Source organism: Dipodomys merriami, unplaced genomic scaffold, assembly GCF_024711535.1.
Source record: "Dipodomys merriami isolate MVZ:Mamm:240054 unplaced genomic scaffold, mDipMer1.0.p SCAF_15, whole genome shotgun sequence".
Taxonomy (NCBI): domain Eukaryota; kingdom Metazoa; phylum Chordata; class Mammalia; order Rodentia; family Heteromyidae; genus Dipodomys; species Dipodomys merriami.
This window is the reverse complement of record NW_027202826.1, coordinates 26,862,337-26,886,200: the sequence shown is the minus strand read 5'-3', so window position 1 is coordinate 26,886,200 and position 23,864 is coordinate 26,862,337. Positions and strand designations below refer to the sequence as shown.

The 23,864-nt window shown below is 37.7% G+C and overlaps 1 protein-coding gene across 3 annotated transcripts in view; it reads right to left on the bottom strand.

The window, feature by feature from the left end:
* The window catches only part of Ank2 (ankyrin 2), a 212,764-nt gene that overhangs the window by 32,120 nt on the left and 156,780 nt on the right, over positions 1 to 23,864 (bottom strand). For 2 of the 3 annotated variants that reach the window (XM_070022476.1, XM_070022477.1), the window contains 10 exons: positions 21,977 to 22,075; positions 20,801 to 20,955; positions 17,322 to 17,533; positions 16,316 to 16,520; positions 14,030 to 14,126; positions 10,994 to 11,222; positions 9,596 to 9,721; positions 7,041 to 7,163; positions 5,031 to 5,063; positions 2,952 to 2,973 (listed from right to left, as the gene is read on the bottom strand). In XM_070022476.1, the coding sequence (XP_069878577.1) occupies positions 2,952 to 2,973; positions 5,031 to 5,063; positions 7,041 to 7,163; positions 9,596 to 9,721; positions 10,994 to 11,222; positions 14,030 to 14,126; positions 16,316 to 16,520; positions 17,322 to 17,533; positions 20,801 to 20,955; positions 21,977 to 22,075 (1,301 nt within the window). The remainder of the gene's footprint in view (positions 1 to 2,951; positions 2,974 to 5,030; positions 5,064 to 7,040; positions 7,164 to 9,595; positions 9,722 to 10,993; positions 11,223 to 14,029; positions 14,127 to 16,315; positions 16,521 to 17,321; positions 17,534 to 20,800; positions 20,956 to 21,976; positions 22,076 to 23,864) is intronic. The other variant, XM_070022478.1, reaches the window with a different exon arrangement.

Here is a 23,864-nt window from a genome sequence, read left to right as displayed (position 1 = left end):
CTCAGAACAAGGATCATGTGTGGATAGTTACAACCCAATAAATTTGAAATTTAGAATGAGTAGTTCTGCCAATGTACAGTGATGATATGACACATGTCTGAATCAGCTGCAAACTGGCATTTCATCTAAGGGAAATTCACACCTAACAATGACACACTCTTGGGCTAAAAGGCATGGTAGGTCCTTTCCTTGGAGCAGCCTTGTTTAGATATGTTAAGAGACAGACCAAGGAGGGAAAGATAGGAAAGGAAAGAAAACCAACAGAAACCACACTTGTGATTCAACAGAGAGGTGAGTCCAGAGTTAAAAATGGGATGCATGGCAACCCATATCAAAGACAGTCACACGGGACACACGCACAGTTTATGTAAGCCAAGTTATTTCCATGCAAAGCAAAGGTGGGGTCAAAGTGCTAGGGGGTGTGGTCTTGCAGAAAAGAACAGGCAGGAGGATGAGGAGAAACTAGAACAAACAGGTAAGGCCTTACTGTGGTGAAGCACATTCAGTTCCCTGGGAGCTTGGACAGAAAATTCTGAATGCAGTTTATATTTGTTTTTCTTTCTTTTCTATTGATTCTATTTTTTCACATTTTTTAAATTGCCTTTAAGTAGTTGTACAAAGGAGTTGCCATTTAACAAAGCACTTTATGAATTCAATATATCTTGATCAATGTTGCCCCTCTCAACTTTGAAGCATGGGCTTAGGGGGTCTACAAGCATGAGAGGAATGTGAGAAAACCTTTAGGACTTACCTAAAAAGGACTTTAGGAAAAATATCTCTTCAACTAAGCCCTTCTTTGGAGATTATTTTATAACTATTGAAGGTCATTCAATGACTATCCTTAAAGTAAAAAATAAAAAGTAAATCTGTATTCGAAAAGAGTGAAATATTCATAATATCTAGGAGACTTGCACAGAAATCTTTGACATTCTGGCATGGTAATGTCTTTTTTCTTCCATTTCTTTTGATAGTAAAGACAGATGATGTTTAGTTCCTAGTAGTTTGTACAAAGAAGCAAAAGAAAGGCCAATTTAAGTAAACACAGTAGAAAAAAAATGTAAACAGAGTTGTCCTGAGGAATGAGAGCCAGGAAAACCAAATCTGTTTAAAGAAAGAAAAAAACAAAAACAAAAAAGAAGGTCTGGAGCTATGGCTCAGCAGTACCAGTAGAGTGCCCTCTTGAGCAAGCAGGAGGTCCTGAGTTCAAACCCCAGGACCACCACAAAAATAAATAACTAGAATTTCGAAGAAAAAGAAGAATTATTTGCAGGCAAAATAATGTCATTTAAAAGCACCTTCTCTCAAGATAATTTGTTAAGGAGCTCTAGTATGTGAATATGTAAATATATTAAATTTATATGAATATAAATTTGTTCAGCCATATAAATTAGTGAGCATACTTACTTTAGTTCTGAATAGTGATGTAACATAAAGGTAAGCCACCATTAAAGCCATTTCAATAATGTGTAGTAAGTCACATTATGTGTGGACTTAAAAAGAAAACTCTACGAGTCATTGTATAAGGACCAAATGACCATAGTTAACATGGTTCTGAGTTTTCTCTTTTCAAGAGGATTATGCTGAAATGAAGTAAATTGAAATGAATACTTAAAAATCGATCAGCATTGAAAATTAGGCTTATTTTTCTAATGCATTTGAGGCATAAAAGGGAGAAACATAAAAAATCAACTTGAGTTTCTACAAGAAACCAAGGAGTCAGAGGGAATGGCCAACACATTAAAACCTGAATTAATATTCCAAACCTGAGGTAAATTCTAGCATCGTTTTTTTTTTAGTTCTGTAAAAACCAGTGCTCTCTAGACTAGATTGAGGTAGGCTGTTTGCACTACTATTATTTAAAATTAGTCCTTTTAATAAGACAGTGTGAGTAGCAATTTCATCCCAAAGGTCTTAATTTTTGTATTCTTGGCATCTCTTGTTTTTCTTTCCTCTATTTCTTTTCTTCCTTTTTTTCTTCCTTCTTTCTCTCCTTTCCTCCCTTTATCCCTCCTTCCTTCCTTTCTTTCTCTCTTTCTCCCTTTCTGTCTTTTTCTTTCTCTTTCTGTCGTTCCATATTTCTTTCTATCTATCTTTCTTTCTTTCAAGCTAATATAGGCGATTGAACTCAAGGCCTTGAGCTTTTCCTTGACTTTTCTTGGTTAAAGTTTGTGCTCTACCACTTGAGCCACAATTCCACTACCAGCTTTTTTGAGGTCAATTAGACAAAAGAATCTCATAGACAGGGCTGACTTTGAACCATGATCCTTAGATTTTAGCCTCCTGGGTAGGTAACATTATAGGTGTAAGCTATTTGTACCCATCTGCTTCTTGTTCTTTTTGTTGTTGCTGTTTCAACAAATGTTCACAACAGTCTTAGATCTCAGCCTAGCTAGCCTTCAGTTACACTTCACCACAGTAAGGAATGTAAGGGAAGGAGAGGGTGGGGAAAGACGTAGCCTTAGCTACTAAATATTAAGACAGTATCGCTTTTCCAAATGCCTCCTACTGAAACAAGGTAAAACAAACCAAAAAAAACCCCTCTTGACAGAAGTCACTGGTGCTCAGCATAAAAAGTGATACTGTCACATCAGTGCTTAAAAAATAATGAGATGAAAATGTTATGCTAACAATGGACAAAACGTTAGGGTGGCTTTCTAAACAAGCGGGACATCAATACCAGGGTTAACAGAAATGCCAAAAGAAAGTGAATGCTTAAATGAATTACAGTTGCATTTTAAAATTCTAATCAGCTCACAAATTAGATCTATACTTTTATAATTTAACTGGCCAAGCTGCTTTTTTTCTAAATATATATTAATGATTAATAAAGATAAAAGTATAATTACTACAGAGGTTAGTAATGGCAACTAGCTTGAGTCTTAATTCATGCTTTTTTTAAAAAAAAATTATAGGCAGCTTTTAAACACACTCAATTTTATTTAAAATCTTACTTTTTTCTGATGTCATATCGATCTGAAAGAAAACATACATAAATTCAATGGTTACATGTTACAATCTTGGCTCACAGACCCTGATGTATCTAATCCCTAACTAAAACATACAAGTGACAACACAGGCAAGAGGAAGGTACAGTAATGACTGATCCTGATGGCCTCCAGGAGTCTTATCCTCACTTTGAAAAATAATAATTATAATAATCTGGTTTTTTAGACATTGCAAGTGGAAATACTTTCTAACAAGCTACCCTGAGAAGACAGGAGTCATGTTTGATGCGAGACGGTTGGGAAAAGGATGAGATCAGAATTACACAAGTGTCAGATTAATACAGAAAAGAAAGCGAATACTTAATAAACACTGTGTCAGGGTGATACCTTTCCTACATGGGGCTCACTGTCACTCATAACAAGCTGAAGTTCCACATCTTTCAGTGAATGTGAACTTGATCACTTATCCTGAACAGATCCTGAACATATTCAACAGAAACACCTGACATCTAATGAGAAGACTTCACTTGTGAACACAAAAAGTCTGGTTTTAGAGTTTTGTAGAGGGTTGTATCAGTTTCGTCTTTTCACAGCTGTGGGGACAGGGATGCTGAACACAGGAAGGAAGCTGAGGATGTGACAGGGGTGGTTCAGGGAAAGGATGAGGTCAGCCTGAGTGTGTGTGTGGGGGGGGGAGGATTATAGGCAGAATCTGAGTCTACAATCTCCCCTTCATCCTGCTCCCGTGCAGAGCAATGAGGGGAAAATATGGGGGAAGAGGAAGAGATTCAAGGCAATCCTCGGAACTAAGGCTTTCCATTTTAAACTGGTGGGGATGGAATATATATTCTATATTAATTTATATTTTCACATTTCAAAGGCATCAGAGTAACAGTTTAAAAAAAAAAAAAAAGAAAAGCGCTGGGCGCCGGTGGCTCATACTTGTAATCATAGCTACTCAGGAGGCTGAGATCTGAGGATCGTGGTTCAAAGCCAGCCCAGGCAGGAAAATCCATAAGACTCTTATCTCCAATAAAGCACTAGAAAACTGGAAGTGGCACTGTGGCTCAAGCAGTAGAGCATTGGCCTTGAGCTGACAAGCTGAGGGATAGGGCCCAAGCCTTAAGTTCAAGCCCCACAGCCAACACCAAAAATAAAGCAATATCTTCAAAAATACATGAAAGTAATCATTATGTTTCTTTCTTGGAAATAGGAAACAGATATATTCATAATATAAGAATTCCCAATTATTTTTGTTTCTGTTGTAATATTTGGGCATTTTGAAATGTCTATATGGGAGAAAAATACATATTTGCTTTCAATATGGAAGGAGATATTATTGAAATGGCTATGTATTCAAGGAAACCCCTCCAGGACTTGGTTTCATCATCTTTGGTGAGGTAGTTGTGTGGATAAAGCAAGGGGAGGAGGGCTTAGAAAAGACACTCCTTGATTGTCTATGAGTAGTGTTCATTAATACAATTCTGCATTAGAATATTATTATAGTCCAATGGATAAACTATATGCTCCTAAATACTTTTGGTTTCAGTGATTCTCACACTTCTTTGAACTTTGGACTACACTACCTTTCTAAAAATTACTGAAGAGCCCTGAGAACGTATAATACTCATCAAGAAAGGCATGCACTACAAATTACAGCTGAGACAATGCTAGAACCCAAGAACACACAAGCACTATGCCATTACTTGCCAGGATGATATCACATTACATTAAACTCCACCAGAGTGTAGAGGATTATAGAAGTTAAAATGACAAAACCACCATTATTAAAAGAGTTTTGACCTTCAGGCACCTCCAGACTCACCTTTGAGAGTGCTGAAATAATCGCTCAGTTGTTGGTGGGAAAGTAGATATTATTGCATAGAAAAAGAGCTAAAGTTTACAAGGAAGCTACTCTAAAGTCAATTCACAAGATGAGAAAACATCTCCCAGAGGTTCAGTAAAATTCCGTCCCTTCAGTTACTAAGAACAGCTATCTATTCTTTCTACAAAAAACAGGTTAACTGCTCTTAGCAGCAACAGCAATGACACAGGTATTGACAAATGACAGGATCATTAAGTTACCTCTTCCTCCTGCTCTTGATCTGACTCTGATTCCTTGACGCCCCAGATGCCATGCAAGACGGAAAAAAAAAGAGAGAAGGGAGAGCAGAGCGTTTAGAAGAAAAGAAGAGTAAATACACTGCGAACATTGAGAGGCAAGCACACAGTCTGATTTTTTTTCTAAGTTTACAGAAGGCAGGCAAGAAAATTTAAGATGAATTGATGAAAAAAGCTTATACAATCAGCAGACAAATGATCCAGAATTTAAAAATATACTGATTTTACTTAATAGGTCATCAACCACCTCCAAATTTGACATTTAATAGGTTTGATGGCATTTGTCAACAACCAATAGTGCTAATGATCTCCCAGTCGTTTACAGGTATTGATTGATTGTAAAGGTTAAAAACTACAAATAAACAACAGATGAAACGTATCCAAAACTTATATGGAATGTAGGAGTTTTATTAGAATAAGGATCTGCTAGATGTTATTGTGTATCTAAATAGGTAACACTGAGCATTTTGCTCCTTTTTGTTTTGTATTACTCAATGGAAAATAGTCTTTGACCTTTGCCTTAGTAACTATGTCTGACATTCCTTGTAAGAAAATGTACAATAAAGGAAATGCTTTCCTCTAGAGCACATTTAAAGCTACCATAATTAGGCAAAGCCTATTAGAGTCTATTCGTGTCTGTATATCACTCAGTTGGCCTGCATGTATTTCTTTATGTTTCTTGTTTGGCACTCTGCCTCTGGTGACTCCAATAATTCATAATATCATGAACTCCAAAGGGTATACTGCACCTAGAGTACAATTGGAGTGTACTAATTGGGCTGATATAATTACCACCACATTTCAACTTGTGGAGTGTCCTGTATATTTTTATATATTCACAAGTCATTTCATTTTTAATCTCTAATAATAAGAATTTGCAATGTCAAACATAAAGTTATGAGCATAACAATTTTAAATTACAAGAATAAATGTTTAAGCAAAATACACAATTTGACAACCATGGGTCTCAACAGTTTCTATTCACCTCCTTCCCCTACCTATAATTCATACTGACAGTCATCTATAGTGGCTATCTGTGGCTTCCTATTAAAAAGCGCTATCCAAGAAAGAAAGAAAGAAAGAAAGAAAGAAAGAAAGAAAGAAAGAAAGAAAGAAAGAAAGAAAGAAAGAAAGAAAGAAAGAAAGAAAGAAAGAAAGAAAGAAAGAAAGGGAGAGGGAAGAAAGGGAGAGAGGGAGGAAGGAAGGAAGCAAGCAAGCAGACAGACATATAGGAAGGAAGGAAGGAAGGAAAGAAAGAGGGAGGGAAGGAGGGAGGGAGGGAGGGAGGGAGGGTGGAAGGAAGGGAGGAAGGGAGGAAAGAAGGAGGAGGAGGGAGGGAGGGATGGAGGAAGAAAGGAAGGAAGGAAGAATACTTGACAGTAACAAAAGGGCAGTTACCCACATCATTTAATTAATTCGGAATTAAAATTATTTAATATTCTAAATTTATTTAATGTTAACCTAATCAGTGAGCTACAGTCGTATAATTGGGTGATATGTGAGGACAAAGCAATGCCTAACTAGTACATTTTAGTACAGAATTTAGTGTTCCTTCAGTAATCCTTTAAATTCACTTCTTGTAACACAGGGATATTTTCTACATTGTCATGCTAAAAATGAAGAAACTGTAAAAAATTCTAGTACATTCTAATTAGAGCATGTAAAACAATAATAGAGACAAGGCCAATTATTTGATCTTATAGAAAAGGCTGAGGAGGTAGTTATTACTTTTAAAAGGTATTTCAAAACAATAAAACCTCGACATCCCTCTTTCTCTTCCACGTCCTAGAGATGAATAGATTCTTTTCCACCAAAATTCATTTAATTCAATCCAAGGTAGATTTCTTTTTTCTTTATGTGAGTGAAAATTTTGACTTTTCTTTTTTTTTTGCTTACATTTAGTGTCTTTGTTCTTGCTCATTTTAAAGCATTTGAGCAGCTGTATTCATCGCATTACAGCAGATTTTACAATACCTTTGTATAAATTGGAAGCGTGATGTTTAAGTTGCAAATAGCTTGGTGCACCAGGCCTCTCGTGGATTTTGGTTCTTTCATAAATGATAGTCGCCCGCAAGGTTCCTGAGTTGTGTCACGCACCTTAAACAAGGAAGACATACATGCGTCAGCTATACTTGGCATGCACTATTATCTTATTTAAAGAAGAAAAAAAATTCCATGTGATAATGCTTGGTAAATAAATTCGTAGGTCTTCCTTTTTCTTATCATTTACATTGACTTTTAGAATGTCATTCAGTTGTTTTAACTTTACTGAAACATGACTGACAAGTTGTATAAGTGTAAAGGTTATGATGTGATGCTTGCATGTGTGTCTATACTGTGAAATGATTACTATAACCTAGCTAATTAGTATGCTGATTGCCTCATAAAAATTGCCCTCCCTTTTTCTGTGTGACTGAGGAAAAGCTAAGATCTCTTTTACCAAATTTCAAATATACCATAGTTGTTTTTGTTGTTGTTGTTTTCAGTTGTGGGGCTTGAACTCAAGGCCTAGGCACTTTTCCTGAGCTTTTTTGCTCAAGGCTAGTACTCTATCACTTTGAGCCACAGCTCTATTTTAGGTTTTCAGGTGGTTAATTGGAGATAAGAGACTCACAGAGCTCCCTGTCTGTGCTAGTTTTGAACCTTGATCCTCATATTTCAGCAGCCTGAGTAGCTAGGATTAGAGGCATGAGCTACTAGCACCTAGTTTGCAATAGATTTTTTTTTTGGGGGGGGTCCGGTCGTGGGGCTTGAACTCTGGGCCTGGGCACTGTCCCTCAGCTCTTCAGCTCAAGGCGAGCACTCTACCACTTGAGCCACAGCGCCACTCCGGCTTTTTTTTTGTTTTTGCTTATGTGGTGCTGAGGAATCGAACCCAGGGCCTCAGGCATGCAAGGCAAGCACTCTACCACTGAGCTACCTTCCCAGCCCTGCAATAGATTTTTTTTTTTTTTTTTTTTGGTCAGCCGTGGGGCTTGAACTCTGGGCTTGGGCGCTGTCCCTGTGCTCTTCAGCTCAAGGCGAGCGCTCTACCACTTGAGCCACAGCACCACTTCCGGTTTTCTAGTGGTTTATTGGAGATAAGAGTCTCATGGACTTTCTTGCCTGGGTGACTTTGAACCATGATCCTCAGATTTCAACCTCCTGAGTAGCTAGGATTACAGGTGTGAGCCACCACGGGCGCCCATCTGCAATATATTATTATTATCTGTAGTTACCACATGGTGCATTAGATCTCCAGAATTTATTCAACTTAAATATACATAATGTAAAGTATACATTGTGCAAATTTACTGTTTTTACTATTTTCAGTGTACAATTCATTGGCATGAAACACATTGATGAAACACATTTGTGAAGTTGTGGAATCATCACTCTATCAGAATTTCCCATTTCCCAAAACTAAAATTGTACCTTTTATATGAAAACTTATTTCACCAGTTCCTTATAACTGCTATTTTCTGTCTCTGGGAATTTGTCTATTTAGGTTCCTATATAAGTGGACTCAGACATTCTCTTATTTTAATTAATATAATAATTTCTAGTTTCATCCATCTTGCAGTATCAGAATTTTAACATAGTAAAATATTATAGGAACTGGAAACAAAGCAAATGAGAATAACTATTTTCCTTTGATTTTATAAACGGCTCAGTCATCCACATTTATGAACTTTAGAGTTCATATATCCTAAAGAGAAATCGGAATTTACAATGGAACTTGTATATATAATGGCTGAATCGCTAACTGGGATGGATATTCCTAAACAGAAACAACAAATTAATGGTGCATTGGTGTGTCTCAATAAGATCTGTTGAATAAATTTATCTCTATCCAAGCTCATAGCCTACTAGCATAAGTGAGAGTTTGGCCTTATGAGGGATTTTACTGAAAAAAGTTGTCAGAATTCTTTTAGTCTCTACATTTGTGAAATTTACACATTTAAAAAAACTAAGCATAGCTTAGCAGGGGTGGCTCATGCCTGAAATCCTAGCTATTTAGGAGGCTGAGATCTGGGGATCATGGTTCAAAGACAGCCCCAGTAGGAACGTCCATGAGACTCTCATCCAATTAACCACCAGAAAACTGGAAGTGGTGCTGTGCTTCAAGTAGTAGAGCACTAGCCTTGAGCTGAAGAGCTGAGGGACAGCACCCAGGCCAAGTTCAAGCCCCACCACTGAAAACAAACAAACAAACAAAAAACTAATCAGAGATAAAAGTTATATCACTTTTTAAAAAAAAAAAACATGAAATTTGACTTCCCTTCAAGTTTGGAAAGAGTGGTCAGCATTTCTAATTAATGGACTGCTCATAATTTGTATTTGTTCTCCTCCTTAAACACAGTCTAAAAATTAAAAAGTTAGGTTAACATTGAGCTTCAAAATTAAAAATGTTTGATTTTTCCAGGACTGTAACATTTTACAGATTTCACTAGTAAAAAAAAAAATCACTGGAAATTATATAAAAGAGGAAAACAAATCCTGTCTTGACCTTTAATAAAATGCATGATGACATTGTATGTATACATCACCTTGACAAAGAGAGGAAGTCTATTTTCTTTGAAGGCAAAAAAACTGAATATATGGTGTTGACCACTCTTGGTTAGTGGCACCAGGTTGCCAAAACAGTCAACATAGATGGGTTTTCCTTCTAATACCTAAGCAAAAATGGAGAAAAAATACGGAATTAAATACAACTATAACAGCATTTACACAAAGAAGTTGTACTACTACTACTTGGAAGTTTCACTTCTTAAATATATGTATGAGTATTAATATAGTTAATTTGCATGTAAGAAAATAGAACAATGAGCCCTTCTGACATTATTTTATGAAGGATAATAAGATGGGAGGAATGATGAGGGGATGAGGATGAGATTGATCCAGATTCATTGTTTGCATCCATGGAAATGTCACATTGAAACCCCCTTTTTTTTACAACGACTATATGCTGACAAATAAATTTATATATACACGTACAAACAGAGATAAAAATATGTTGGCAATTGCCTTTTTGTCTTATATATAAAAGAAAGCATATACTAGAATTCCCTTTTTTTATTAGTAGTAAAAATCTTCAAGTTCATGGTAGTATTTAATGTTCTCATTTATAATACTCCTCACAGGTTACCCTACAAAAATCTATATGTATAATTTCTAACTGTAAAATTACAAGTGAGTAACTTTTGACATCACCAAGAGTTAGATGGTTAGACTTCAATATCCAAAGATTTACACTGACAAACATTTTTTAAAAAAGTAATTGGGGAGGGAACCATTAAATGTCCTACTTCAATATTTGCACAAAGCGAAGTGCTTATGGAGTTGTTGTTCATGAGGAAGAAAAGAAGAAAGGAAGGAAGGAAGGAAGGAAGGGAGGAAGGTAGGGAGGGAGGGAGGGAGGGATAGGAAGGAAGGAAAGAGAAAGAAAAGAAAAGAAAGAAAGGAAAGAAAGAGGAAGAGAAAGAAAGAAAGAAAAGGAAGGAAGGAAGGCAGAGAAAAATAGAAAAGAAAAGCAACCAAGAAAAGTGAGACATCAAAATGGGATTGTTATCAATGTATTTTGAGTTCATCATTAAAACATAGTGTTTCTCCAAATATTATTCTTTGTCAGTAGTACAGTTGAACTCAGGACCTTGTGCTAGCTAAGCAACTCTCCATCAGCTCTACCATTTGATCCATCCCCTAGCCCTCCAAATTATCTTTATAGGAATCTTTTTATCTTCTCCTGTTCATAGAGATCAACCCTATAGGACAGGCCTAAATCGGTTGAAACGACTTATTTGGGGCTGTCTGATTTTGGTCCTTTAAGCTAATACAGGTATAAAATATTCTTTAAAAAAACTACCCTGCATATTATACTCTATTTGAAACATAATCTAATAATAAAGCTGTGACAGTATAGCATATTTATCTTTTTGATACAGTACCTCTACATCCCTGCTCCTGGCCACCTCAGAGAAGTTTTCTTGTTGTTCAAGAGTCTTGTCCACCTTATCATCAGTCATGCAGAAACATCTTAACCTGGCTTCAATGGGGTCATGGGATTTGGCAAACACTACAAATTTGGCCATATAAGGTACACAAATAATTTCTCTATATACTTGTGATGCAAAGGTAACAGATTCTTGGATCTGTCGACAATCTATCAGCCAGAATCTATAAAAGGAAAGGAGAGCAATTATGTAAAGTTTAAAATAAACCCCTTGAAAACACATCGACTTTATGAGCAATGGAGCCATCAAATATTTCTTAGGAAAAGAAGGAAATGAAAGAAGGGGATAATAATCAGAAGGTGAAGGAAAAGGGAAGAAAAAGGAAGAGCCTATGAAGTCAGGTAGCAAAAGAAGCACAAAAGGGGAAGAGAGCAAAGAGAAGAGATAAAGATGTATCAGGATTCTCAGACCACCTATTCAATGTTATATTTGTGTTTTTCTTCCTTACAAACTCTTCTTTGTATTCAGTTTTCTGCAAAGATCTTTCGTGTTTCAGATTCATTTAGATTCATAAGTCCAGTATGGGAGACTCTATGGTATATGTGAATGAGGTCCTATTATTTTCCCTGCTTACCACTTTTACTTTTTGTTGTTATTGTTATTGTTGTTCTGGTACTGGGGCTTGAACTCAGGGCCTAGGCATTGTCCCTTAGCTTTTGCACTCAGGGCTGGTGCTCTATCACTTGAGCCACAGCTCCATTTCTGGCTTTGTGGTGGTTAATTGGAGGCCAGAGTCTCATGGCCAAAGCTTGGACTGGCTTTGGACCTTGACCCTCAGATCTCAAGCTCTTGAGTAGCTAGGATTACAGGCATGAGCTCCCAGTGCCAGGCCCCTCCTACTTTTAATTTCATGTCCTGATGCTTTTTGACAGTAAGTTCTCAGTTTTTCCTATAGCCACATTCTTTCCCAAGGACCTTTCCAGTCCTCTACCACTTAAAAAAATCTTCTCTAGAATGTTCAGATAGTGCTGAGTAGATTTCAGAGAATAAATTATTGGCTTCAGAATGTATGATTTCCAGACTCCATGAAATATGAGATGATGTTGGGAGGTTTTTGTTTGAATGTTATTTTTCTCAGCACAATAATATTGCTAAATATTTGCAAACTCTCAGAGCTTCACCTTCACCACAGATTCTTCAAAAAAAAAAAAGAGATAATTTCATGGAGAGAATGAGATCAACAGGTAGACACTTTTCCAACTTTCTATTTATAGACTTCCGAAGATGTAATTCATAATGTCTTCTATTAAATCTTTCTCCAACGATTATTCTCTTAGTCCTGATTCTTTTCATACAGTCTTCAACATTCCTAGAGATCTTCTTATCCAGTTAAACCTCTCTTTCTTTCAAAAAATTTCATCTATCTCTCTTTCAAATTGTAACAAAATATGCATAACCAAGTTTCCCATTGTAATCATTTTAAAGAGCATTTTATCCAGGCACTGGTGAATCACACCTATAGACTCAGTTCTTCTGGAGGCTAAGATGTGGAGGATCACAATTTGAAGCAAGCTCAGGCAGAAAAGTTCACGCAACTCTTCTTTTCCCAAAAATAATCAGTCAAAAGTCAGTCTGGAAGCATAGCTCAAGGGGTAAAATGGCTTCACAGCAAGCATGAGGCTCGTAAGTTCAAACTCCAGGACAGAAAAAAAAAAAGGCACCTGTTGACTCAGTAGCTCTACCCTGCACATGAACTGTTCCAACGCACCTTGCCTGTGGTGTGTCCTATTACTCAACTATTTCTGCATTTCAATCTTTTCTTCCCTGGCTCATAGAAATTAAGTGTGTGTGTGTGTGTGTGTGTGTGTGTGTGTGTGTGTGTGTGTGTGTGTGTGTGTGTGTGTATGTGTGTCTGTGTCTGTGTCTGTGTCTGTGTATCTGTGTGTGTGTGTGTGTCTGTGTGTTTAATTCTGAGGCTTGAGCTTGACTTCTCCCTTCTGCTTGGCTTGCTTACTCATGGCTGGTGTTCTATCACTTGAACCATGCTTCCAGTCTGAAATTTTGCTGGCTATTTGAAAATGAAGTCTTTTGGACTTTTCTATCTCTGCTAATTTTGGACAGTGGCCCTCCAGGTCTCAGCCTCCTGAGTCATTAGGATTATAGGTGGGAGACTAGCTAGAATTTAAGTTTTAACTGCTCCCATCTGTAAAATGAATGTGTGAATGTGTGGATTGTTGCTCCACTTCAGTCATGCACTCCTCCTAATACCAAATTAAAACCATGAAGATGCTTAACATTCAATTAAAGACCATAGCAATGGGAACTTAGAATCAAAACCTGAGTTAATGTGTGGTATATTATATAAAACAAGGTAGCTTAAGCTTTTTGAGATATGAATAAAGGTATTGAAGACATAACTAGATTGGGTGGGGGGCGGGGGGGAGGCTGGGAAGGGATGTGAAGGGTAAACAAAGGAGGAAGCTACAATGCTTGATAAGAAATGTACTCATTATCTTGCCCATGTAATGGTAACCCCTCTGTACAGTATGTTCACAATAAAAAAGACATAACTACATAATATGCAAATGTGTTAGGTTGTATAAGAATCCTCTGAGATCTTTGAGCAAACAACAGGGGAGTTGTGTTTGTGTTGCTGAATCAGCAACTGAGGCTACTTGGTTAACAACAGAAAATTTCTCATTCCTAAGACCTCTGAGACTGGAAAAATCAGTTGTGACTGTAAAACCACAGCCAGAGTTATCGAATCACACAGCCAAAGCAAATAGGCACTTATTTGCCTTCAATTTTAATCTGATGAGTAGGTCTTTGTTAGTGTATTGCTGGTGTATTACCTGACAGATGTAGTTCAAAATGAGAAAGTCATTGAACAAAAATGTCATTAAAATCAAACAAAAAAATCACTTTTAATGAATTAAGAGAAAAAAATAAAACAACAACAATAAACATTTTTAAAAACCACCAGTGGGTTTGGGGGAAAGTTGTGGAAACAGCATGGAGTTTTCCACTTGCCTGGCAGACACGTTGGTGGTGAAGGAAACACACTCATTGACAAACGTGAGTGGCGTGGTTCCTGTGATGTCTTCCCACTGCGCAGGGGTGGTTCCTCCTGAATCAATACGAATGTGAAAGGAAGTTAGGCCAGACTCCGGACTCTGGGCCGTAAAGACAAGTCACCGATTCACGCTGTGTTCACCAGTCCCATCCCTCACCCCCTTCAAAATACACATTGAAAGCAAAATGAAAAGCACAAAAATCTGCAGGCCAAACACGAACATTGGGGGATTATAAAGAAAAGCAAAAGACTCCCCAGTACTGACCACTGTTCAAACACTTAAACTTCAGGGAAGCTAGGTACTAGCTGTCTTCTTAGGTGCCCAGCCTTAACAATCTTTTATTGTAATTTCTGGGCTCCGAAGTATGTAGTTGACTATCCTCTAGCTAAATAAAAAGATGGAAACCTCCTTCAAATAATCTAAATATTCTCTTTTTTACGAACCTCCTATTTCATGCAAGTGTTTTCAAAAAATGAAAAAAATGTTTGAAAAACATTAATAGCTCAATAGATGCTACAGGATGAATGAATGAAAGAGTAAATGAATAGCTTTGGTTGGAGGGCATGGCTCAAGTGGTAGAGGAGCTGGAGGGAAAAGGAGAGAGGGAGGAAGGGAGAGAGAGGGAGGAGGAAGGGAGAGAGAGAAAGAGGAAAGGAGGAAGGTACAGAGAAATATTACATGATGATCTTTGTCCATAGGAATCCCCATGAAGGCTAATGACCTATTTTACTTCTACTAAGAAATTAAATTTCCAGATGAAAACAAAAACCAATCAAAGAATACAAGCAAGGTATGTCTGGAATGAAAAAAAAAACTCTTGACTGCAAAGTTTCTTAAAGAAGAGAGTCACTTATCAAACACAAAGTTATGCAAGCTTATTCTAGTAGGTTTTAAAATATGCCCACATCCACTCCCTCAGACTGCCGCCAAAAATACTTAGCAGAAATTATATAATATAGCAAAATACAAATATCCAAATGCTTAGGTATTTTAAGTTAATGTAAATGTACTTATTATTTTTAAATAATTTTAATGAAGTGTAGAGAATTAAGTGTAGTTTAGCAACAACCCATCTGAAGACACGACACAGGAGTAAGTAGAATAAATGGCGCCCATGCCCATATGACATCATCCTTGGATATCACAAAGGCAGTTTGCCATAGACACTCTTCAGTCTCATGTTTTCTCTATGTATCATTATGCATCTCATGATAGATGAGGAAGCTTCTTTGTTGTATAATCAACCACAGAACAGATATTATGGGAAAGTTAAATAATGGCTGGGCAAGCATGATCTCTGAAGCGATCTTATGAGAAGCAAATGATTTTTTTTCCCTACACACATTGTGGTCCATCAAAATCAAATTTCTGTCTCCAAACTTTGGGGTCAAGCTTAATTGTTCTTTGTCTTGAAAGAATTAGAAAGAGACAACAAAAAATAGGTTTGAATAGTTCTGTCAACATGAAGGAGACATTTTTTTAAACTTCAAATACAACTAAAACAACCAGGGATGTGTTATCCTTCCTAATGACCATATTCATATATGCTGAATGCTCAAACCAGGCAAGTGTTAATTAGCCCAGTTATGAGTCCTTAAATAGGTTATTAGTATTATTTTTTGACCTCTGATCATTTGTAGTGACTTTATTATGAAGAGGAAATCATTATTTTGTGACTCTCTTTTGAGAACACAGTAGCCTGAAAATGACTACAACTACCAAATGAAAAGACCAAATATCAGCCAATCTTAAAGAACTCTCTCTGATTTTCCAAAGGTAATTCTATCTGCTGTTGTGATGAAGACAAAAACAATTCCTACATGGAACCATTTGGTTAGACTACTGAGTACAATAAAGATGCAACTTTTATTTTTCTCTCAAATGGATACAAGTCTTCAGTGAACTCCGAAAGTCGGCCTTTGGAGGTGTGTGGGCTAGCGTTTGACCCTGAACCCTGTCAAGCAAAGTACAGATCTTTCTATGTTGGTTTAATGCTCAGCAAAATGAGGTTAAAGTTTCCTTACAGAATTTCCCATATCGATTAAATAGTAATGTATGTAAGGTATCTAATAATTTGACAAGCACATTTCCTTTTACCATTTACTTTCCCTAATTAATTGAAAGTGATTTTCCTGATTTGTTGCATGGAACCCAACAGATATCTTGTACCGAAAGTAAGTTAACGAATACTTAAAGTTTCTTCATTTAGAGTTCTCTATTAACATAGCCTTATGCAACTTACCTGTGATACTGCATAGCAATCTTAAGGTTGGTGCATCTCCCCCAAAACCATTCAACATGACGTCACTTGAAGCTTTGGGGACTGGAATGGTCATGGTGATTGGCTTATGGAATTTTCTTCTTCTAGGTTCCAAGGTGACAATGGGGCTGAAGGTAGCTTTGTTTCCTAGGATCTTCTTAACAAGCTCACTGTGCATGGGCTGAGCCTTTCAAAGTAAAGAAACACATTAAACTAAACTATGTATCCTTACACCTAATGCCAAATGTCTTAGTCAATATGTTGCTTTTCATCTCACAATTAGCTTGGTGGACTTCAAATATGGCAGCTATAAAGATTTTTTTCCACATTATTTCCTCACTTTTATTGATAAATAGAAGTATATATGTGGAAATACAGGGACTCTGATCAACATGTTTGAATCAAGTGGTTTGTCGGAACATCATTTTTAATTTACTTAATTGTTATATAAAGGTGATGTACAGGAGGATTACAATAACAGGAATTAGGTGATGAGTCCATTTCCTTCTGTACAGTGTCTTCTGTTTCCTCATTCTTGCCCACTCCCTCCCTCCCATCTCCACCCATAAGTTATATAGTTCATTTTCACCAGTGTCCAATGAGCAACCCTGCTGCATATTTTCACCCTTCTTCCTTCAAGTTCTGAGAATACACCACACATAAGGTGAAGAAGACAGAATCATCAAAAACTAGAGACCAAGAAGAAGGGGGTGGGGAGAGAGGGAGGAAGGAGGAGGAGGAGGAGGAGGTGGTGGTGGTCTTTTGATTCCATGTCTTGGAGTTCATTTTAGTACGTATATTAATTGATATACATACTAAATACTATTCCTGAGCATTCACATCCAACTTTGTCGGACTTAGGGTCTCTGATGGCAACTTTTGCTCAGTCAGGAATCATTTGATTCTCATTTGTAAGGGAAATGTTTAATTGTTGGGGGGGGGTGGGAAGCAGTCATGGAAGGATCCACTGCATTCCACGCGGGCTTACCTGGAGCCCCACTCGGATGCGCTTGGTCAGAGCCCCCTCCGGGAAGACGGCCTGCACCTGGGGCACCACGGTGCTGCTGAGCACGCCTCCCTCCGGCCCGATCAGGTTGCTGTCTTGCTTGATGCGAGAGACCACCGCAAAGTACTGCGGGAAGTCCCGAGTGATGATGCGGCAGATTCGTTTCTTTTCAAGGTCTTCCGGGCTATCCAGCACTGAGACAAGAAATGACGCATCTGCATCTAGCAAGCATTTCCTTTAGCAAGCATCCTAGCAAACTCACTGACACAGGTAATAGTGAGCCGATGTAGAAGAAAAAACTCGTTCCTATATGAATGGGAAAAATAGCCAAAGCCAGGTTGCCTTCACAACAGAAGAAAATCAGTATTGGAACGTTTTATGGCCTGCCAGTGTTTAGCTTGCATATTTTCTTTGTGAAGTTGGCACTTTTCAGGGCCACTGTGAACGAGAAGATCTCATATTGTGTACGGGAGGGTGTTTGTGGGCCAACCAGCCCTGAAGAAGAACTTGTTCTATTCTTGAATGCTGCACAATTTCTCCTTGAACAATTCAAAGTTACCTCAAGACCAGCTCTTCTACTTTTAAGAACTAACATAGCCCTTTTGCATTCTTAGGGAAACAGTGCAGGAATAAAAATGGGACTTGAAAGGGTAAGGTTTATGTTCATATGTTTATACCAATGAGGTAGGTGTTTCTGTGGTTGTCACTTGGATATATCATCTAAAATCAAAGGCTGGGTTCTATATAAATTGTTTTAGTGTAGATATGTAGGGTAATACAAAGAAAACAGACTGGTTGAAAACACAGAATATTTGAACTAAATGGCTCACTGAATTTTAAAGGATTTGGAAACCAGTTCCTTTTTAGAAATAATTTTTAATTAATTATAAAGGCATTGATAATAACTATTTTTGGTTGACTGCTGGGTATGCAAGACTAGCTAGGAAAAGGCAAATGACCAAGATCTGATTATTTATAATTAAGGGCAGATACTCAGACAAATGCCTAGCATATGCTTATGAAAACAAAAACATACTTCCAAGCATACAAACACAAATATACACAAATCTGATTTTTTTTCATTTCAAAAGAAACCTTTCCATATTTAGAAAGGTTGGTCCCCATTAAATGGCAAGATGCCATTACTCATGTCTATGCCAATGACAGGTAATCCTTCAGAAGAATATATCCCAAATCAGTTTGCTACCAAAACAAATGGCTCCCAAGAAGCTAAGTATTACAGGGGACAAGCCTTATCAGCAAGAACTCTGGAATTGTGTTTGATGGTACATGGCCAAAATCTCAGAACTTAGGAGGCTGAGGCATGAGTTTGGAGAGTTCAAGGCTAGCCTGTGCTACAAAGGAAGATTCTATTGCAAAATGAACAAAAAGAGAATTCGGATCATTTTGTTTGGAGGATTCTATCCTACACATTTAGAGAGCATACTTTATTTCTTCACACACCCATAGGAAAGTAGTCTTTATTCTTTTTTTAATTCTCTAAAATTTTAATTGAAAAAAATGAACACTTTATGAAATACTTTCCCCGGCCTGAGGTTGGTTCCCCTCTGTCTTTGATTCTGGTTATGGTCCTTGTAATGTGTCTCCCACAGCTTCTGCGTCATTTCATAACCCACCAGAAAGGTTGAAGGGTTCTACTCAATTCACTTTCTTTGTTTTTAATTTTTATTGAGATTAAGTGTTTACATAAAATTTACAAATTTCACAGTGTTGTGAGATAGTGACAGTTAAAGTCACAAACACATTTTAACCTTCACAAGGAAAATGATCATTATTCCGGTCTATAATGTTTGTGAATTCTATGAGCTTTGACATTACAACTATTTGTTCCCACATCAGGTGCTATGTACATTTCTTTCCCTTTGCTTAGTGTAAGCTGTTCCTCTTTCTCTCTCATGCCCTCCCTCCCATCGATGCCTTTGAGTTGTTTAGACCATTTTCATCAATGTCCAGTGCAACTGTTGTATATTCTAACCTCCACATTTAGTGAGCATACTTTATTTCTCCACACACCCTTATGAAGGTAGTGTTTATTCTTTTATTCCTTCTTCTATTTTTATTTTATTTAGAGGGCATACTTTATTTCTCCATATACCCCTATAAAGATAGTCGTTATTCTTTTCTTCCATCTTCTATTTTTTATTTTATTTAGAGGGCATATTTTATTTTATTTTAAGGGCATATTTTATTTTATTTAGAGGGCATACTTTATTTCTCCATATACCCCTATGAAGATGGTCGTTATTCTTTTATTCTTTATTCTATTTCTTATTCTTTTATTCTTTATTCTATTCTTTATTCTTTATTCTCTTTAGCCACCTGAAGCTATCACCAGGAGTCCTGGAAGACTGAAAAACTTGACAAACAACTATATGTACCCTCACATGTCCATCAATGTACACAACTTGGTATGTTTTTTGGCATTTGGCAAGGGATTGCCCTATTTTCTTTGTAGTGATTTAAAGTAGACTGTGCCTCAGAATTTGGTTAGTAGTGTTTCTCCATGTACCCTATGAAGGCCTAATATTTCAACTGTGCTTTACAGAATAATACAGACTTGAGAGCTGCTCTAAACAAAAATCATGGTACCTAATTAGATATGATTGTGTGGGTAGGCTATTTAACCCTGACTAACTCCCTGCTCTGAGTTACAGGCAGAAGGCTGAGTGAACTTAATTTTCATGTCTGTTTAATAATAAAATGTTAAAAAGAAATCTTATCCTCTAACATAGTTTGTTAGAGGCAAGATTTCCAACAGAACACTTTAACACTCAGTTTCTGAGATTTAAAATGTCTAATTTGGCATTACAGTTTTGTTCACATACCGGGGCTTGAAATCAGGACATTTAAAATTTTCCAATTTGACATTTTTATTTTGTTTTGTTCCAGTACTGGTGCTTGAAATTAGGACCTGTTTTAGATTTTTCACTCCTGATTCACTACCACTTAAGCCACAACACCACTTCTGACTTTTTAGTGGTTAATTGGAGATGAGAGTTTCATGGACTTTCCTGCCCAGATTGCTTTGAACCATGATCCTCAGATCTCAGCCTCCTAATTAACTAGGATTACAGGTATAATCCATCAGCTCTCAGCCTCAATTCTAGTATTTTAAAAAGTCATGCTTTATTATCCAGTATCATCCATTTTGCTACAAAACAACATCTATTCTAATTTAAGATTCTAAAAAGTTTTACTAAATACGGAACTGCCTTGTAGCTCCTTATTAGAAGAGGCATTAGCTGTCTTACAGAATTTTCTTTTTCTTGAATATAACAGAAGCAAGATTAGGTGAACCCATGACATGCACTCCAACACATCACGTCGGAACATAGCAGAGATCCTGCTTGTAGCTGAACAAGGCACACACCCACACACCTAAGTTAAAAGGAAGAAATACATCATTTTTATACATCGTTTAAAATCCTCCTCTGAAGTACCTTCATCCATGCCATTAAGAATCTCATTCAGCTCATCTTCGGTGTAGTCACAGAAATGTTCTTTCCAGTTGTCCCCATTCTCACTGCGCAGGACCACAAGTTCCCTCTCCTTCCCTCTAAGGGCGGCAAAGTGCGGGATCTCCACGATCACAGGCCTGACATAACAATGCAGAACACTGAGTGTGGACAAGAGCTAACCCACGGTAAGACAAACACCTCGACCCTGTCTGTTACAAAGTGACCTGGAATTCTGCTCTTTCTGGGGACAGGGACATAGCGGGCTGTCCTCCATAGCCCGGTGATTACTAGATGGTGGTGCAGTAGCTCTCCACCGCAGGGCCACCGATCCTTAGGTACATGCTGCAACTATAAGCCAAAGGACATTTCCTTGTGAGTGCATGTGGCATTCTGGAACTTCTCCTTTGATCAATGTAGGTAGAACACATTTAACCAAAAGAAATGTGCATGCATATCTAGGACGTATGCCAATCTCCTGAAACATTTTCTACGAAGTACAAAAATAAAAAAAAATGACAAAATGGTTTACGAGAAGGGAAATGGCTCATACATTGAAGAAGTCGATGTATTCTAAATGAGATGCCAAAAAGGTAGATTACTTGTGCTAATGAGCCATGCACTTAGGGTTTTGTCTATATTTACTTCAAAGAAACAATAGGCATGTGTACACACACAGTATGGCTTGTCAGAAATGTGTCCAATGCCTATTATGTTCAGGATTCAGAACATGCACCATCCTACAATTTTTTGATAGCACATTCATCCTCAAAAAAAAAATTAGAGAGGGGCTTTCAATTATTGGTTTTTTTTTTTTGAGTCCAGGTTGCTTTGATACAGACTCCAAACTCATTATAACCACATTGGAACTAGCACAGAGTATAGCTAGGCAGACCTCATGCTTGAACGAAAATGAAGATCACAGCACTTAAAGGGGAAAGATATAGAAACATCACTCAAAAACAAAAAACAAAAACAAAAACAAAAGTCACATACCACAAGGGTCAGAAATGGTCCACTCGAGATAGATTATACAGAATTTAAATCATAGAGAGAGGGACATGTCATGGGGCACAATGACAAGAAGAGAAATCATATTGCAGAAGGAGGAGAAGAATGGGGGGGCCCAGCAGCCATCAATTTGTTTTAAGTCACTCCTACCCAAGGAATTTGGTTCCAGGAGGCCCCAGCTGAAGGATGCGGCTGACCAGACTTTCTCCCTCATTAAGTGGGGGAGGAGCCGTTGGCAGGTGAAGTTTACTGAGAGTACATCCAAAGCAGCAGTGAAAGAAAGAACATAAGTGAGCTTCAGGTGTCATCGTCCACAGAACCCCAGCATCACCAGCTGATGCACAGAGTGACTTTGGGTGTCACCTTGTGTGTGGTTCTGCTCTCTCCATTGGTCCACAAAGAGCAAGGAAGGGACAGAGAACCCAGAGTGGACAATGGAGGTGCGTCTGTGGCCAGAAGAGCACTGGGCTGTCCGATAGGTCCTTAATTAGATTCACTGCCAGGGCACTAGCCAACCAAAAAAAAAAAAAAAAAAAGTGGGAAAAAAAATGTTTCACAAAGCTGTTGGGAATATAAGAAAAATTCTGCTCTGTCTAGAGGCCAGATGTTTTCTGAATATTTCCCAACAGATTTGAAGATTTATTTTTTTAAGGCCCTACAGCTACCTGAGCATGTGGGCAAAAAAAGGGGGTGGGGTGGGGAGGGGTCCGAAGTTAGAATATGAAAAGAATCATCAGCGATCTCTCCAACCTTAATGATCTTTCCCAAAGCACCCCAAAACTTCACAGGCTCCTAAAGTACTGATCTGCCTGACAGGAGGGTACGCAAGGGTGATTTTTGCAATCGGCACATATTGGCACACCTTTTTTGCAGTAGGAGAGTAATTTGGGACAACTTGTGAACCATTTGTTCCAAATTACAGCCTTTAGAACATCTCCCAAGTTCTAAAGTAAGAAATCTTCTTCCCCACCAGGCAATGACAATGGACAACATTTCCTCCAGTTTTTCCAGTCGCAGAGACTTGAGGTGACAGACTTAAATACAATTGATTGGTTTCAAAAAGAATTTGAAACTTGTCCCCGCTCCAAAACTTCATCCTTGTGTCCATTTTTATTTTAACCATAGTTATTCATTTCTTGACACACAGAGATGCCATTTCATAAAAAAAACAGCAGTCATACAAACCAACAGAAGAGAGAATAAAGCTGCTCAAAATTGCCAAAAAATAAAAATAAAAAAAACCCGAGCGTGGCGAAAGGGAGCATTAATGTTTTCTTCTCAACACCAGCTAAGGCTACCTAAGCAGTTAGGGTCCTTTTCAAGCTTAGTGTAGCAATTTTGATAACAGAAAGGAAAAAAAATAAAATCACACAAACGAAATCTTTCCATAGTCTCTAAAGGCAACACTGTTCTTCAAAGTGAAGACAACAATACTGTTTCATAAATTTGGGCTTGGAATAGAGCAAGTTGTTTTTTGTTGGTTTTGTTTTTCTTTTCTTGCTCTTTTGCTGGGTCTGGGACTTAAACTTGGCCTGGGTGCTATCTTTGAGTCATTTTGTACTCAAGGCTAGTACTCTACCACTTGAGGCCTAGCTCCACTTCTAGCTTTTTTTTTTTTCTGAGTGGTTTATTAGAAAAATGAGTCTCCTGGACTTTCCTGGCTGGACTGGCTTCAAACAGCAATCTTCAGATCTCAGCCTCCTGGGAATGATAGGCATGAGCTATTGATACCAGTTTTGTTTTTCTTAACACTTTGACACTTAAATCTCAGTTGAGAAAAAAAATATTCTACCATCACTTTGGGAGCCCAACAGCTACTAACACATTGAAAGAGAAAAAAAAATAATAATAAACTTGAATGTTTAACCTTTTCCTGCCCGGAAGTAATAGGCGGATAGCTGAAGTCAGATCTCACTTGTGCTTCTTAGAAATATGGCAAAGCACCAACCTTCTTCCCCAAGGGAGTGACGTACCTGTGACATTCCATCCTAGGGATCTCATTGGGGGACACAGTTCATCGGTGATTAAGTAAGAGGCT